A 15,566-nucleotide genomic window follows, 5' to 3' on the forward strand; every position below is an offset into this window, starting at 1 on the left:
ACCACGGTTTACCACTACCGCGAAGAAAAGGGTAGTACCTTGTAAACGGGAAACTCCGCGGCTGGTTTCTTCCCTGGCAGTGCAACGACCTTCATCTTTCCTCCACGTCGAGACCTCCTCTTCCTCTGGACGAAACACCGCTGCCAGGAACAACTGCCCCCGCTGGAGCGTTCTTCCCATTTCAGGTACTGTGTCCCGCCTGGCTTCCCTTGTGACAGATCGTTCGGGGTGACAGTAAATCCTCGACTTTTTAACCTGGGTTAGCTTGGGGCCTGTTAACTAACTTTTCCTGACTTGATCTCAATCTTTTGTGAACTATTTACAAAGACTCTTTGGGCATAACCCCACTGTGTGATCCTGGACACATTTCGCTTGCTCTCTCTAAGAGTGGGCCTGGCATTTGAACTTCCTTGCTCTCCAGTAGACTTTGCCTAACCCGCCTCACTGTGGTTCTTTGAAAAGTATTGAGATGTGTGCTTTCATAACTCTGCCTTTTTACCTCCCTTTTTAAATAACTTATTAGAGTGCCATCTTATGTTAAGCGCTCACCTCTGTCTGAAAATAAGTGGTGTTTCTCACTAAGACTTGTCTAATAAGTAATTAGGGTTGTATATATATATATATAAATAATAGTGACTGTGTGTTGAATTTATTTACCTCTTTTTGTGCTAGCGTTATTTACAAGTGTGTCTTTAAATAAATAATTATATACTTTTTACACCAAAGCTCTGGTCAGTGTTTGCCTGTGCTACTGTATCTCTGTACCTATTGTGTATACTCTATATACTGCCTAACTCATCTTGAGAGAAGTCTGACTGCTCAGCCACAGCTACCAGGTAAATCTGGGTGGTACAGACTGCTACCAATTGGGTTTACTGCCAACCACCTGTAGTCCTAAATCTTTTGCAGTGGTCCCTAAAGGAACTGCACAGGTTTCTGCCTAACAATGGTGGTGGTGGCATCGTATCTCAGGAAAGGGGGGGATTCACGTCTACCCCTACCTGGACGATTGGTTGATCAGGGCACGTTCTCCCGAGCAAGCCCTGGATCATCTATCAGTCACCTGCCACTCCCTTCACAAGCTGGTTTTCTCCCTCAATTTAAAGAAGTCTCATGTGACACCTACCCAGAGGCTCCAGTACATCGGAGCAGTGCTCGACACATCCCTGGGGTTGTGCTTGCCTCCCCAGGTGAGGGCTCATCACATTCTGCAGATGGTGGGCAAATTTCAACGTGCCCAGAGTCTCCCGGTGTTCGAGTTCTTGAGATTGCTCGGCCTCATGGCATCCTGCATTTTCCTGGTGCCAAAGGCCAGGCTGCGTATCGGATCTCTGCAGTGGGCTCTCAAGATGCAGTGGTCGCAGTTCTCCAGCAGGATGTCGGATCCCGTTCAGATTCCGCCCTCGGTCGCACAGGATCTTCTGTGGTGGGCCGTTGAAGGCAATCTGATGAAGGGTGCTCCATTTTGGCAACCGTGGCTGGAGATAACGATCGTGATAGATGCATCCCTCACGGGTTGGGGAGCTCATGCCAACACGTTGATGGCCAGCCGCCGTTGGTCTCTGTCGGAGTCCAGACTCCATATCAATCTGTTAAAGCTGCAGGCTGTCAGGCTAGCCCTGAAGGCTTTTTTGCCGTCTGTGCGGGGGAAGAATGTCCTGATTATGATGGACAAAAAGGGGGGGGCAGGGTCACTCCCGGTGTGCAGGGAGGCGATGCAGCTCTGGTTCTGGGCCATTCAGCAGGACATTTCGATCTCGGCAGTTCATCTGGCCGGAGACAAAAACGCGGCGGCGGACGCTCCAAGCAGGCAGAGCATGGTCTCTCACGAGTGGGAGCTGGCTCAGGAAGTTCTGTTGGAGATCTTCGCCCTTTGGGGAACCCCGCAAGTGGATCTCTTGCCACCAGTGTCAACCGGAAGTGTGAAAGATTCTTCTCGCGGGAATTTCCTTCAAGAGGAGCCTTGGGGGACACGTTCGTAGTGGAGTGGTCCTTCCCACTGCTGTACGCATTTCCTCCAGTCACCGTCATTCCGCAGGTGTTGCTGAGGTTACGGAGGTTCGGTTCCCGGATGATCCTCATTGCTCCGGCATGGGCCAGGAGAGCGTGGTACCCGGACCGTCTCGACATGTGCATCTGCCATCCACGTCGTCTTCCCTACCGAGACGATCTGCTCTCACGGGAGGGGGGTCGGGTTCTCCATCCAAAGGTCAAGTCCCTCAGTCTTCACGCTTGGTATTTGAAAGCTTGAGGTACAAGGATTGGGACCTCCTTGAGGACCTGATGGAGGTGTTGCTTTCGGCCAGAAGGCCTACAACGAAAACTCTGTACCGTTGCCCTTGGAGAAAGTTCTGCGACTTGTGCAGAGTACCGAATGTGGATCCTTTCCAATTTTCCATTCCTTTGGTTTTGTCTTTTTTGCTTTCTTTAGCCCACGAGGGCCTGCAAGTGGGTACCATTAAGGGTTACCTGCGGCGCTGTCCATATTTAAGCGCTCGTCTGAGGAATGTTCTTATTTTAAAATCCCTTTGATATCTCAGTTTCTAAAAGGGCTAACTAATGTGTTAACACCGTCGCCTTTCCAGGTGCCGGGATGGGATTTAAATGTGGTTTTAAAGTTTCTAATGGGAGCTCCGTTTCAGCCCTTATATTCTTGTCCGTTGTGACTATTGTCCTTTAAAACTGTATTTTTAGTTGCGGTTACTTCCGCACACAGAGTGAGTGAGTTGCAGGCACTTTCCGCCAAACCACCCTTCACTGTGTTCCATAAGGACAAGGTTGTCCTTAGGGTGCGGCCTTCCTTTCTTCCGAAGGTTGTGTCGGAATTCCATCTGAGCCAGAAGGTAATTCTTCCGGCGTTCTGTCCTCCTCCACATCCTGGTAAGGAAGTGGAGAGGCTCCATAGGTTGGACCCTAGGAAAGCTTTGAGTTTCTATCTCTCACTGTTACGCTCACCTGGTATCCACGGGGACGCCACCCAGCTGTGGGGACTCTGGTATCCTCAGCGGCTCCCAGGTGTGGTCAGCGGGGAAGTTCTGCCTAGAATACAGGTGGGCAATGTTCAAGACTGGGCAACTGGGGTAAGAGCCTCCCAACAACCCGTATGCCCGCAACCCCCTCCGGGCCTCTCCTCACCTTGTTATGGGTTTTGGTGTGCTCTCCGTCCTGCCTTCTTGGCAGGGGCGCGTTGTCCTTTATGGGCGAGTGCGATCTAGTTACTTCACTGATGCCGGCCCGTTTCGAGTCTTTCAGGTAGGTCTTATTACTGTTATGCTTGTATGCCTTTCTTTGGTTTAAATAATGTCTGTTCTCTTCCTTAGGTGTGCGGAAGTCCGCTGTGAAGCATTGGCTGAATTGGGACTCGCCGGTAAAGATGGTGCATTGAGAGCGCCTTGATGCGGTAAGTAGGCGCTATGCGCTGCGCTATGATGCCTTGCCTTTGCTAGCCTGTTGCCTTTTCTTTTCCGTAGATTGCGGTGCTTACCCGGTGTAAGAAATCCCAAGGATGATGCTGGTCGATTGGCGACTCGTGAGGTAAGCTTCCGGCACGATTGTAAAATGTCTGTCTTGTTTCTCCCTCTTTTGCAGATCCGTCGGTCCGGGCGACGCGCTGATCCTTGGATGCCGTTAGCAAGAGCTGAGGGCAGCTAGCAATGGAATTACAGGTAAGCTGCTGCTATTAACGATGTCCTTTTGTCTCTTTTCAGATGCTGTTCTTCCGAGGTTCGCAGGTACAGCAGAACACGATGAGCGTCATGTTGCAGGATTGCAAAGTAACGCAAAGCGTGTCATTCAAGTCGGGTGTGGTTTAAATAGCTTCAGAAAAGTAGTCCAGGTAAAGTAGTTCCTAGGCTACCACACCCAAAACACTATACCGCATAGCTTGGTTCCAATGGAACCAAGCTATGGGGATGCCTCCACGTTGGCTGACACTGGAGATAAAGTAGTTCCCACAAACACAAGTCCTTATGAAGTACTAGTAGCAAAAGGCGCCAGGACTGGCCCCAAGAAGGCTTCAGCAAGGGATGCCCGAGTTTATTAGGGACCCGATCCAAGACCCCTCCTGGCCCATGGGCTGGCCAGGGGGGGCTTCTGGATACGCGTTGTGACACTCACGGATGTCCCGGGTCAGAGTGGATGGTCAGCTCTTTATTGGTTATGCTGCAAGGCGTTTAGGTCAGGCTGTTTCCAAGCAGACCTTTTCTAGATGGATCATTTTGACGATATCCGAGTGTTACCGTTTGGCGGGAAAGGACCCTCCAGTGGGCTTACGGGCTTGTTCTACTAGGGGTATGGCTGCCTCCACTGCCCTACAGAGGGGTGTTCCGATTCGCAATATTTGCGAAGCAGCCACATGGGCCTCTGTCCATACTTTTGTGAAACATTATTCCTTGGACTCTATCCATGGGCAGGATTTGGCCTTTGGTAAGGCAGTCCTCTATTCTGCAATTTGATTGGGCATTCTAAATTGATGCAATTGTAAATTCTTTTCCCACCTCCATACGTTGGTACTGCTTTGGGAGTCTTTCAAAAGATGTGGAATACGTCGGAGGACACTATCTTCGAAGAAAAAGTTACTTATCGTGCCTGGTAACGTTCTTTCGATGGGATGTTCCTCCGACGTATTCCACATCGTACCCTCCCTACCTGCCCCTCTACAGAATTTCTAATGCGATTGCAGCTTACGTTTCCACAAGGCTTTCTGTAGTCATACTGACAGGAGATTGGTGCCACACGTTCTGGGGAAAAAACTACAACTGAGGCTACGGGCATCAACACCCAAAGAACAATCAACCTTCTGTTCAATTCGGATTCTCCATCAACGAGAAGAAATCAAATCTCGTACCCAGTAAAATAAACAATTTCTGGGAGCAATCATGAAGGCAAAAGAGGAGCTGGTCTTCCCTTGAAACAAGAGAGTACAAAACATGGTCTTGGAAGTACCTCAATACCTAGCCAGTCGCCAGATAACTGTACACAAGGCAATGTGCCTGCTTGGGACCATGGCTTCATGTATACAACTAGTTCCACACGGCGTCTGCACATGCGCCCAATGCAGGAGTGGTTAGCAAAACAATGGTCTCAGGCAAGCGATCAGTGGGATGATAAAGTGGTGTTTCCCTAACCTTAGTAAATACTCTTCGCTGGTGGTCCAGGAACAACCTGTTAAACGGAAAACCCTTTCACAGCCCACATGATTATTATTATTATTATTATTATTACCAGTTCAAGCAATTCTAACTACAGACGCCTCACTCTCCAAATGGAGAGCCCTTTTTCTTCAATACACAGCTCACGGCCAGTGGACACTTACCACATCTCAAAACCACATCAACCTTCTAGAACTTCTGGCAGTTTTCAAGACTCTACAAACTTTTCAGCAACATCGAATAGGTCAGGCAGTGCAGGTCCTCACGAACCGCACCACTGTCGTGTTTTACCTAAACAAGCAGGGAGGCACACACTGTCCAAGTCAGTCCAGCATATCCGAGAAAATCTGGAAGTGGGTCCTCAAGCAGAACATGTTCCTAGTCTCTCAACACGATCCAGGGGAACTCAATGCTCTAGCAGACACTCTGAGCAGAAACCCTCTACCAGAGCAACACGAGTGACAAATCAACAGATATTCTAGCCAAAATCCTTTCCCAGTGGGGTTATCCTCCCTTGGAATATTTTGCCACAACCCAAAACACTCAATGCCCATACTTCGCATCCTAGTTTCCCCAACCAAGATCCATGGCGAACGCACTGTGGATGAGTTGGTTAGAGAAATGTGCTTACGCTTTTCCAGCGACAGCACTCCTTAGTAGGATAGTGTACAAGATGCACAAGGAACCAAGTCACTGTAACCCTGATCCCTCCGATTTGAGTTAGACAATCTTGGTTTCCACATCTGCTCAGACTGGCGATGTGCAAACCAATCAAGCTTCCGTGCCCTCTCCACCCCCCAATATGCTGTCCCAACATGAGAGGACATCACTCTATCCACATCATCAGTCTTTGAACTTGGCAGCCTGGCTGCTGAAGTCATAGAGTTTGGTCACTTAAACCTTCCTCAAAGGTGTCTGGATATCCTGAAAGAGGCATGGAAACCCAATACCAGACACTTTTACTTCAACAAGTGGAAGAGGTGTGTGGTAGGGTGCAGATCAAAATCCTTAAATCCAAGTGAATCTTCACCATCCAACATTCTACACTACATTCTCTATCTACTAGACTCTGGCCTAGTATGCAACTCCATCAAAGTACACCTAGCGGCTTTTGATTGATTGATTTAATTATTTATATAGCGCCTATACACAATGTGTTTCAAAGCGCTTCAAGGAGGGAGGGGACATAGGAAAATACAGTTACCTTCAGTTAAAGTCCTTGAAACAATCCAGAATGTGAAAAATAACTATCGTAATGGGCCTGTCAACATTTCTGATAGTGCAAGTGCATAGAACAAGTAAGGCAAGAGGTAATGGAAAAGGAGAACAAAGCAAGCATTAATATTAATATGTCTGGTGACAATTGATGTAGTGCAAGAGGTAAACAAGAGGAGGAGTGGGAGGGGGGCAGGGGGGATATGAGTGGGGAGAAGGAGATGAACAAGGCACGCTACTGAGCAAATTTGTCAGTGACAGATTTAAAAAGCAGGGGTGGGAGAGGAGGGAGAAGAACAAGGGGGGAAGGAGGGGAGACAGACAAGCTGCTATCAAAAGTCAAGGGAACAGATGATAGGAGTAAGTGCTAGGAGGAACAGATGATAGGAGTAAGTGCTAGGAGGGGGAAGGCTGAGAGGAGGGAGAAATAAGTAGGATGGGGAGTAAGAAGATAGAAGAGGAGGGAAAGTTTGGAGGGGGGAAAGGGGTAGAAGGCAGGTAAGGGGGAGAGGGGGGTACACAGACACTCACGAGGGGGTATGTGGGCACACAAACACTCACAGGGAGTATGGGGGCACACAGCCACTCATGGGGGCAATGGAGGCACACAGACACTCACGGGGGGGCAATGGGGGCACACAGACTCACGGGGGGCATGGGGGCACACACACTCCCGGGGGCATGGGGGCACACAGACACTCACGGGGGGGTGTGGGGGCACACAGACTCACGGGGGGCATGGGGGCACACACACTCCCGGGGGGCATTGGGGGCACCACAGACACTACCGGGGGGGTATGGGGGCACACAGACACTCACGGGGGGCATGGGGGCACACAGACACTCACGGGGGCCATGGGGGCACCACAGGCACTCAAGGGGGGCGGCGATCCGGCATACCGTGGTCGACAGGGGTAGACCGGGCCTTTGTTGTGGGCCTTAGGTGGTGAGGCCGGCTCCCGCCTCCCAGTTGTTGCCATTGGCTGAAGGGCCGACTGGCAACCATTGGGAGAGGGGGGCAGGAGCTGGCACAGAAGAAAACAGGAAGCAATGCCCAAAACAAAGGCACACAGAAGCAAGGAACGGCCATCTTGGAAGGCCTTTCCACAAGTTGTAATTAGGCAGTACACAGCACGAATTACACGAAATGCCAGGTTTAAAACGCACGAAGCGCAGCATGATGGTAACGGCAGTTAAGGTAAAGCAAGCACGATCGTATCGTGTAATTTGCAGCTAAACTTGCAGTCGCTCACCTCAGTGAACAAAAGTCAAGAAACAGTGTCCCATTTTCCTTACCCCACAGCGGTGCGCATCTTGATATTTGTCCTGCGCAAGGAAGAGGTTGCTGAGGGGCAGAGGGGAAGGCTCCATCACAGAGGGAGGGGAGAGCAAGAAGAGAGCAGGATGCAAGATCTGACCCCTGTGCTCTGGAGTCTGGACGGCATTGCCCAGGCCCTGGGTTGTGTGGTGTGGTGTGCTGTGTGACCCTTCCAGGTGCCCTGCCCGATTTCGTGGCTTTTAAGATAGCGGGCAGTGGAAGTTGCCTTTCCCAGCAAGATTTCGTTTTTTTTAATATAATCTTAAAACTATCCGCATTTGCCACTGCACGTATCTCACTGCCACAGGACAGGCCAGCAGCCTCTGGGCGTCGTTTGACATGCCCTTTACAGCCGGAATCACGCACATCTCCGGAGAGGGACGTGCCGCAGCGGGACACGGGGACAGGTCATCCTTTGTGCGCTGTTTGACACGCCTTGTGCAGCAGGGAACAGACACGCATCTTGACATCTTAATCCAGTGGCTGAGGGCGCTGCGAGGCTTTGGTGTTTTGTAGGGGGCGCTTGTTGGGCCAGAGAGAATCAAAGCGCCAGAATGCTAATGCAGGTATGCGCTGTGATCCTGCCGTCCCATTGTCCGGCCTGAACTCTCGCCGACCCGGGCTTCCCAGCGGGCTGGCTGTCGGGTATCTTTTGGACATTTTACAGTGGCAGATCTTGAGGCTTTGTTCGCATACACCACTTTGCAGAACAAGGTGTCTTGGTGGAAAGTTCCTGTTAGCAAGGCTTTCATGGAGGGAGTGAAGAGATTATACCCTCCTATTTCTAACTCTCCAGCAGGTTTGTGCTCTCGAAGCTCATGGGTCCGCCCTTTGAGCCTATGCACAATGCCAGCCTAAACACTTAATCTACAAAAACGCTTTCTGGTAGTCATCACCTTGATAAGACTGGTCATTGAGCTACAGGTATTATCTGTAGAAGACCCTTTCTTTGTAATCCACAAGGACAAGGTGGTCCTTGGAACTCATCCTAGGTTTTCACCAAAATTCATCTCCAGGTTTCATATCAACCAATCCATTGAACTACCTACTTTTTTCCAAGAGCCATCTAACTGAACTGAAAGAAGAGTCCATGCTTTAGATATAAGGAGGGTTGTCTTGTACTACGTAAACAAAACAAAACCTCTAAGGAAAACAGATGAGCTCTTTGTTTCCATAGCACCTGATAGGGATAGTGATCACATCTCTAAAAATGCCATCTGCAGATGGAAAGTCAAATGCATACAGCTGTGCTATTCACTATCCAAAAAGACCCTACCCTTAGACTCCTCAAGCTCACTCTACCAGAGGTACTGGCACTACTCTAGCTTTTATTGCAAACGTCCCCCTGGACGCTATCAGCAAAGCAGCTACTTGGAGTTCCATTCATACCTTTACGCAGCATTACTGCATTGACACACACTCTAAAGCAGATTCACAAGTGGGACAAGCGGTGTAAAAACATCTATTTGCTGTAGTACCTTCTCACAACCCAACTCCTTCTCAGATACTGCTCACTAATGTATGCATAGCATGTGATCTAAGTATATCCACAAACCTCAGAAGGCATACATTACGCACCGTAATTGTATGTCTGATGCTTGTATCTGCTTAGATTCACATGGGCCCACACTTCCTCCCCTCCTGGAGTCGAAGGTGCATAGTTGTTTTTCTCTATTCGCTATTTTCTGCTTTATTACATCTGTACTCATGCTACACTTCATACAACATCATGTCAGAAACAAATCAATCTGTGGGACCTCGATGCGAGAAGGACCATGGGTACAGTAGATGTCACACTAGGGATAGTATTACTAACACACCCATTCGAGGTCCCTTTTTCGAGTTTTGAAAACAAATCATGTAATACTCTGCGACTATCACTATATGACCGCCTATGCATAGCATGTGAATGTAAGCAGATAGAAGAATCAGAAATAAGATTACGGTGAGTAATGTATGATATATACATATATCATATAAAAAATGCAAAATAAATAAATAGTCCGTTGGTCACCACACTATAGTTAAGTTGAGCATTGAGTTCCATAGGAAACCTGAAAAAGTGAGTTGTTAACTTTTGACTCGTATGATGGATTTGGCTTAAATTTGGCAAACCAATTTGTAGCCACGGTTGAAGGCTACTGAGACCCGGACTTGAAGTAGTGGGGGTGGGGGCATGGCAAAAGGAGGGGGCGGGGCACTTTGGGAGGGCAGGGTAGAGTTGGATTTTGCACACTTTTTACAGATAACCGTGGTTATTTGCGGGCGTTTACGGATAACCAGGGTTATTTGTGGTACTTTGCTAATATAATCACGGTTATGGGAAAAAAGTTGGAAATTTACAGCTACAGTGAGGTGGGGGTAATGGGTGTGGTCGAAGTATATGGCTACTGGGATACTTTAAGGAACTGAATGGTGCAATATGGAAAGTGGACACAGCCGAAGGCCGTGGCTAGTGGGCCCCAACGAAACCTATTGGGCCAACATGTCAAGGGTTGAAATATGGAGCATGGACATGGCCAAATGAAACCTATTGGAGCAATATGTAGAGTGGCAACAGCTGAAGGCTGTGACCACCTAGTGGGTCAAAAGAAACATATTGGAGAAACATGTCCAGTGGATGTAGCGAAGGGCTGTGGCCACTGGCCATGGCCAAAGGCCATGGCTAGTGACCTGGTAGTGTTTTAAAATATACAGAGGGCCGACTGAACACTCTGGCTAGTGGGCTCAAAAGACATCGATAGTGGCCACGGCCAAAGGCCATGACCATCTAATGGGTCCAAGAAAAACATATTGGGGTAATATGTACAGTGGATGTATTTGTATTTATTTATTTGTATAGCGCGCTAGGCCCCGGGGCAACCAGGCGCATATCTTAAGGCACAGGGTACAAAAAATGGCATTGATACAGTTGCAGGCAAAGATTCAATTCACAGGTGCATATCTTAAGGCACAATGGTACAAATGTGGCATAGATACAGGTACAGGCAAAACATTTTAAATTCTCAAGCAAAAAGTGCCAGTAGTACGGGAGTAGTGGAGAAGGTGGCTTAGGCTGGTAGTAAGTGGGGTGTAGAGGATAGCCAGAGCTTAGCTTTGTGTTTGAAATGCGTGGCGGAAGGGAGGGTTCTGATGGATAATGGCAAGGAGTTCCAGAGTTTGGACGCGAGGACTGGGAAGCTGACGCCTCCGGCAGTCTGCAGGTTGTATTTAGGAATAGTAAGCGATTGTGCTTGGGCAGATCTTAAAGTCTGTGAGGGAATGTACTGAGAGAAGTGGGAAGTTAAGTAGGTAGGGGCCTGGTTGTTGACACATTTGTGAGTAAGAGTCAGTGATTTGAGCGAAATTCTTTGGGCAACAGAGAGCCAATGTAAGCTCTTCCTAGTGTCAGAGATGTGCGCCGACCTAGGAATAGAGAGGGCTGCTCTAATAGCATTGTTTTGGGCGATCTGTAGTTTGTTGAGGTTGCGTTGGTTGGTGCCTTGATAAAGTGCGTTGCAATAATCAAGTTTAGACATAACCAACGTCCTGGCGAGAGTAATGAAGTTCTGGGTAGAGAGGAATGGGCGTCAGGCTGTAATCAGCTTACAAGTGTAGGCCGAGGCAGCGGTTACTGCATTTGTTTATCGGTTTAGGGACAGTGTGAAATCAAGGTAGATACCTAAAGTTTTGGTCTTTTTAGCCACTTTGATGGAGTTACCATCAATGTTGAAGGTGCTGAAGGACGGGTCAAGCTTGCTAAGTCTTTGTTGGGCGCCAAGGATGAGGAGCTCTCTCTTGTCATCATTGAGACAGAGCTTGTGATGTGCCATCCATGCTTGGACGACTTGGTATAGATCGTTCAAAGCTTTGGCCTCTGCGGTGTAGTCACCAGTGATGGGTATGAGTATCTGGGTGTCATCCGCGTAGGTTGGTTTGGTGAAAACATTGTAGAGCGTAGGAGATGCGCACGATCCTTGAGGAACTCCGCATGGGACCGGAGATGGGTCAGCAGATGCAGTAGGCGAGAATACTCTCATGAGTCTATTGTTCAGGAAGGATCTGATCCAGTTAGTGGCATTTTCCGAAAAGTGGGCAGCAGATTTCAAGTGTTGGCATAGGATTTGGTGATTGACCAGATCGAAGGCCGCAGAGAGGTCCAGGAGTAGTAGTAGGGCTAGTTTGCCATTATCTTTTAAGTCCTCTAGTTTGAGTTTTCAGATCTAATAAGGCTGTTTCTGTCCCATGCCTGGGTCTGAAGCCAGATTGTCTGGTGCCAAGTAAGTTGTTAGTCTCCAAGTACTTCTGTATCTGGAGGTAGGCCGCTCTATCTAAGATTTTTAGGAGGAACTGGACCGTGGTGATCGGTCTGAAATTAGTAGGTATGGACGGATCAAGTGTAGGCTTTTTCAGCAGAGGGATGACCCAAGCATCCTTCAGATTGTTGGGAACAATTCCAGAGTGAAATGAGGAATTGATGAAGGTGGTATTGAAGGGAGCAAAAACACTTGTGTATAGGCGCGTTACAAATGTCATATCATATTGTATCAAGGTCGTGGGCAGATTCCTTAATGATAGGTGCTGTGCAGAAGTCCCCTTGGCGGTTGGAAGGTTTAAGGTTGCTGATCATTTTTTCAACCTCAGAGATAGTAAGAGGAAGGAAGCTAAATGGGGGCTTGGTAAAAGTGGTAGAGGTTTTAGGTGCAAGAGGTTTGGAGAGGAGAGAGTTTTGTTTGGCATTGATTTTGGCTTGTAAGGTGGTTATTTCGGAGAGGAGAGCATTTTGGATGCTATTACACCAGGAGCTGTCTTTGTTACAGGTATCTGGTATGGGCGAAGGGGATTCTAATTCTTTGAAAATTTTGAATAGCTCCTTCGTGTTGGATTCAGCTTGCGAGATGCGCAGGTTATAAGTTTCTTTTTTTGCCTGTATGATGGCTTCCTTGTAGTTAAGGGATGCAATGAAGAGGTTGTCTTTGTTAGAAGCACAAGGGAGACTTTTCCAGAGTGATTCCGCTTTGCGTTTTCCTTTACGCAGAGCTCTAAGATGTGGCTTGAACCACAAATTCAGGTGAGCTTGTTGTTTAGCTTTTCTAAGTTTAAGCGGGGCTATAGTGTCAATAGCTTTGAGCAGTGTTTGGTTGAAAGTGTCCACCAAGACCGTAGGGTCATTATAAGATGTGGCACAGTTGTTCAGAATGGGTAGGATAAGCGGGAGTAGCTTGTCCCTGGTGATGTCCTTTTTATTCCTGGTGGGAATAGAAGGGGCTATTGTAGGTTTGGTGCTAGGAGTGGTGGTTCGTAGATGGAAGATAATGACGTGGTGGTCGGACCAAGCACAGGCTGAGCTGGAACTTATCGTAGTATTACAATTTAGGTCTACGATCCAGTCAAGTGTTCTGCCTTTATGTGTAGGTTCGAGGTTGCGTTGTTGAAAGGCTAGGTTTGACACATTGCTTACAACTTCTGTGGCCATGAAATCCTTGGGGTCAGACAGTCCAAGATTCAGGTCCCCAAGCAGCAACACTTGTGAATGTAGCGGAAGGCCATGACTACTAGCCCGTTAGTGTTTTAAAATATACAGTGGGCACAGCCAAAAGCCACACTCACTGGCCAGGGCTGGCCCTGGCCAGTGGACCATTAGTGTTTTAAAATATACAGAGGGCATGGCTGATGAGCCTGGCTAGTGGGTTCGAAAGACATGTGCAGTGGACACAGTCGAACGCCGTGGCTACTGGCCCAGTAGTGTTTTAAAATATGCACCGGGCGCGGACAAAGGCCAAGCTCACTGGCCAGGGACAAAGGCCCTGGCTAGTGGGCCCAATAACAGGTATAGTGGCCTTGGCCACCTAATGGGTTGAAAAAAACATATTGGTGGAACATGTACAGTGGACATGGCCAGAGGCCAGATAGTGTTTTAAAATATACAGAGGGCACGTCTGAAGTCCCTGGCTAGTGGGCTCGAAAGATAGTATAGTGGCCCCCCCACGCTATGGCTACCTAGTGGGTCCAAAAGAAACATATTGGGGGAACATGTACAGTGGAGACGGCCAAAGGCCGTGGTGCGTAGCCCGGTAGTGTTTTAAAATATACAGTGAGCAGGACTGAAGGGCGTGTTCACTGGCGAGGGCCAAAGGCTCGTTCCTGTTGCAACGCCCATGAGCACATACATATTATAATAGATGGGATTCACAATGACATACAAAATGGCATTGTGGGGGACATGGCCTTCTGGGGGACATCAACGTGAATGCGCTGAGTTAAGCTGGTCATACATTCCCACATCCGCTGAATTTCAAGGGCTTTGTTGCGTTAAATCTGCACAACTTAAGTACATTGTTTTCAGTGAATATATAGATAAAAGATAGATTAGCTTTAGTGATAATTTGCTTATCTGTGATTTTACATGTCTAAAGGGTTTTAATGGCCTAATAAATAGAGTATGTTTGTACTTCTGCCTAATTTGATTTTAGTGCTCTACATGGATTATTTTATTGTTACCCCACCCTCTTCTCTACAGGGGTCTTGTATTATTGCTCTGCTACATTACCATGATAGTTTGGTTAGACCTTTGTGTTAATTACCCTGTTCACTAACTAGGGTTGCCCCTCAGAACCCTCCCACAGGGCGTGTTCTGAAAATACATCTTAATCAGGACTTGGTCATGCAATTTGGCCATCTCCATCACCAGCTATTGCCAACTATATTCGATAATCCTGAACATTGACAACCATAACCAACTATGGTAAGCCATCGACAACCCCATCGCCAGTTATGGATGCCCATAACATAATCAACCATGGCTGAGTATAACCTACCATCGCCATTCAGGCTACCTTCTTGATTTCTCTGTCTGGGACCTTGGAGGAGGCCTGCACAATTGAAGCATTTCTCTTTAGAAAAGCCAAAACTCTTTGCTTGTGTTGGCATATGTTCTCTGGTTGCTCTCACATTCTGAGAGATTTCTCATGTATACTACAAATCGGACATGAAGACAACTTGCCTTAGAAGAAACCGTCAAATTTGCTTGTTTAAAAATACAACATGATACTTTTGAAAGAAAAGTGTCTTTTGAAATGTGATGCTCTATGCAGTTGACAACTCTGTTCTAACTTGACTTTTTTTCATCCTGACATAATTTAAAATATTACCTTTTGTTCTGAAATACAGGCAGTTGCTCTTTTGCCGTGTTACATTGGGAAAGTCTTTCCTCCAGTTCAGTGCAATGAAAATGGCTCATTCTCCTCCAGGACACCACTCGGTAACTGGCCGACCTAGTGTAAATGGATTGGCTTTGGCAGAGTATGTAATCTACAGAGGCGAACAGGTACCTTTTCTTTATGTTTAAAACTGCACACTGCTTACTCATAGGTGTGAAAGTTAGTTGTGGGTAGAATTTCATGATAAATAAGAGAAATTAATGCAAACAGATTTTGCATGAAAATATCAACAGCAATTGTAGAGATGTGGACACAAATGCCATGTGCTGTTAGTAGCCCTGCTATGGTTTAATTATTTTTGCTCTTTGGCACAGTATATATTCAATATTGATAGGCAACAGCGTACACCAGAAGTGTGCTAAATTAGCATTGGATAATTATTTTGCACAACCTTTTATTCTGATCCTAGAACAGATTCCAACATAGAATGTTTATAATTGATACCTTCTTCCCCCAAATTTCTCATAATACAAAATATTCTCCAAGTACAGTCAGTCTTCCGAACCTTTCTTCAGCCACTGCGGCTTCGCTCAACATATATGGCACTTATGACACCCGATAGGACGTCTTGTGAGCTCTGCAATTACCTCATTTCCTTCTTTCTGAGCGTGCAGATTCTGTTTCTGGAATGCTGCAGTTTACCCAACATATTGTTGCTCCATGTCACCCTCTGTACCTAGGCCT

The 15,566-nt window shown here is 47.5% G+C and overlaps 1 protein-coding gene across 3 annotated transcripts in view; it reads left to right on the forward strand.

Annotated features, from left to right (window-relative positions):
- TNKS2 (tankyrase 2) overlaps nt 1–15,566 on the forward strand; it is a 2,182,082-nt gene that overhangs the window by 2,083,697 nt on the left and 82,819 nt on the right. For all 3 annotated transcript variants that reach the window (XM_069611330.1, XM_069611331.1, XM_069611332.1), the window contains exon 26: nt 14,833–14,989. In XM_069611330.1, the coding sequence (XP_069467431.1) occupies nt 14,833–14,989 (157 nt within the window). The remainder of the gene's footprint in view (nt 1–14,832; nt 14,990–15,566) is intronic.

Source organism: Ambystoma mexicanum, chromosome 8, assembly GCF_040938575.1.
Source record: "Ambystoma mexicanum isolate Mex_15411 chromosome 8, UKY_AmexF1_1, whole genome shotgun sequence".
NCBI lineage: Eukaryota > Metazoa > Chordata > Amphibia > Caudata > Ambystomatidae > Ambystoma > Ambystoma mexicanum.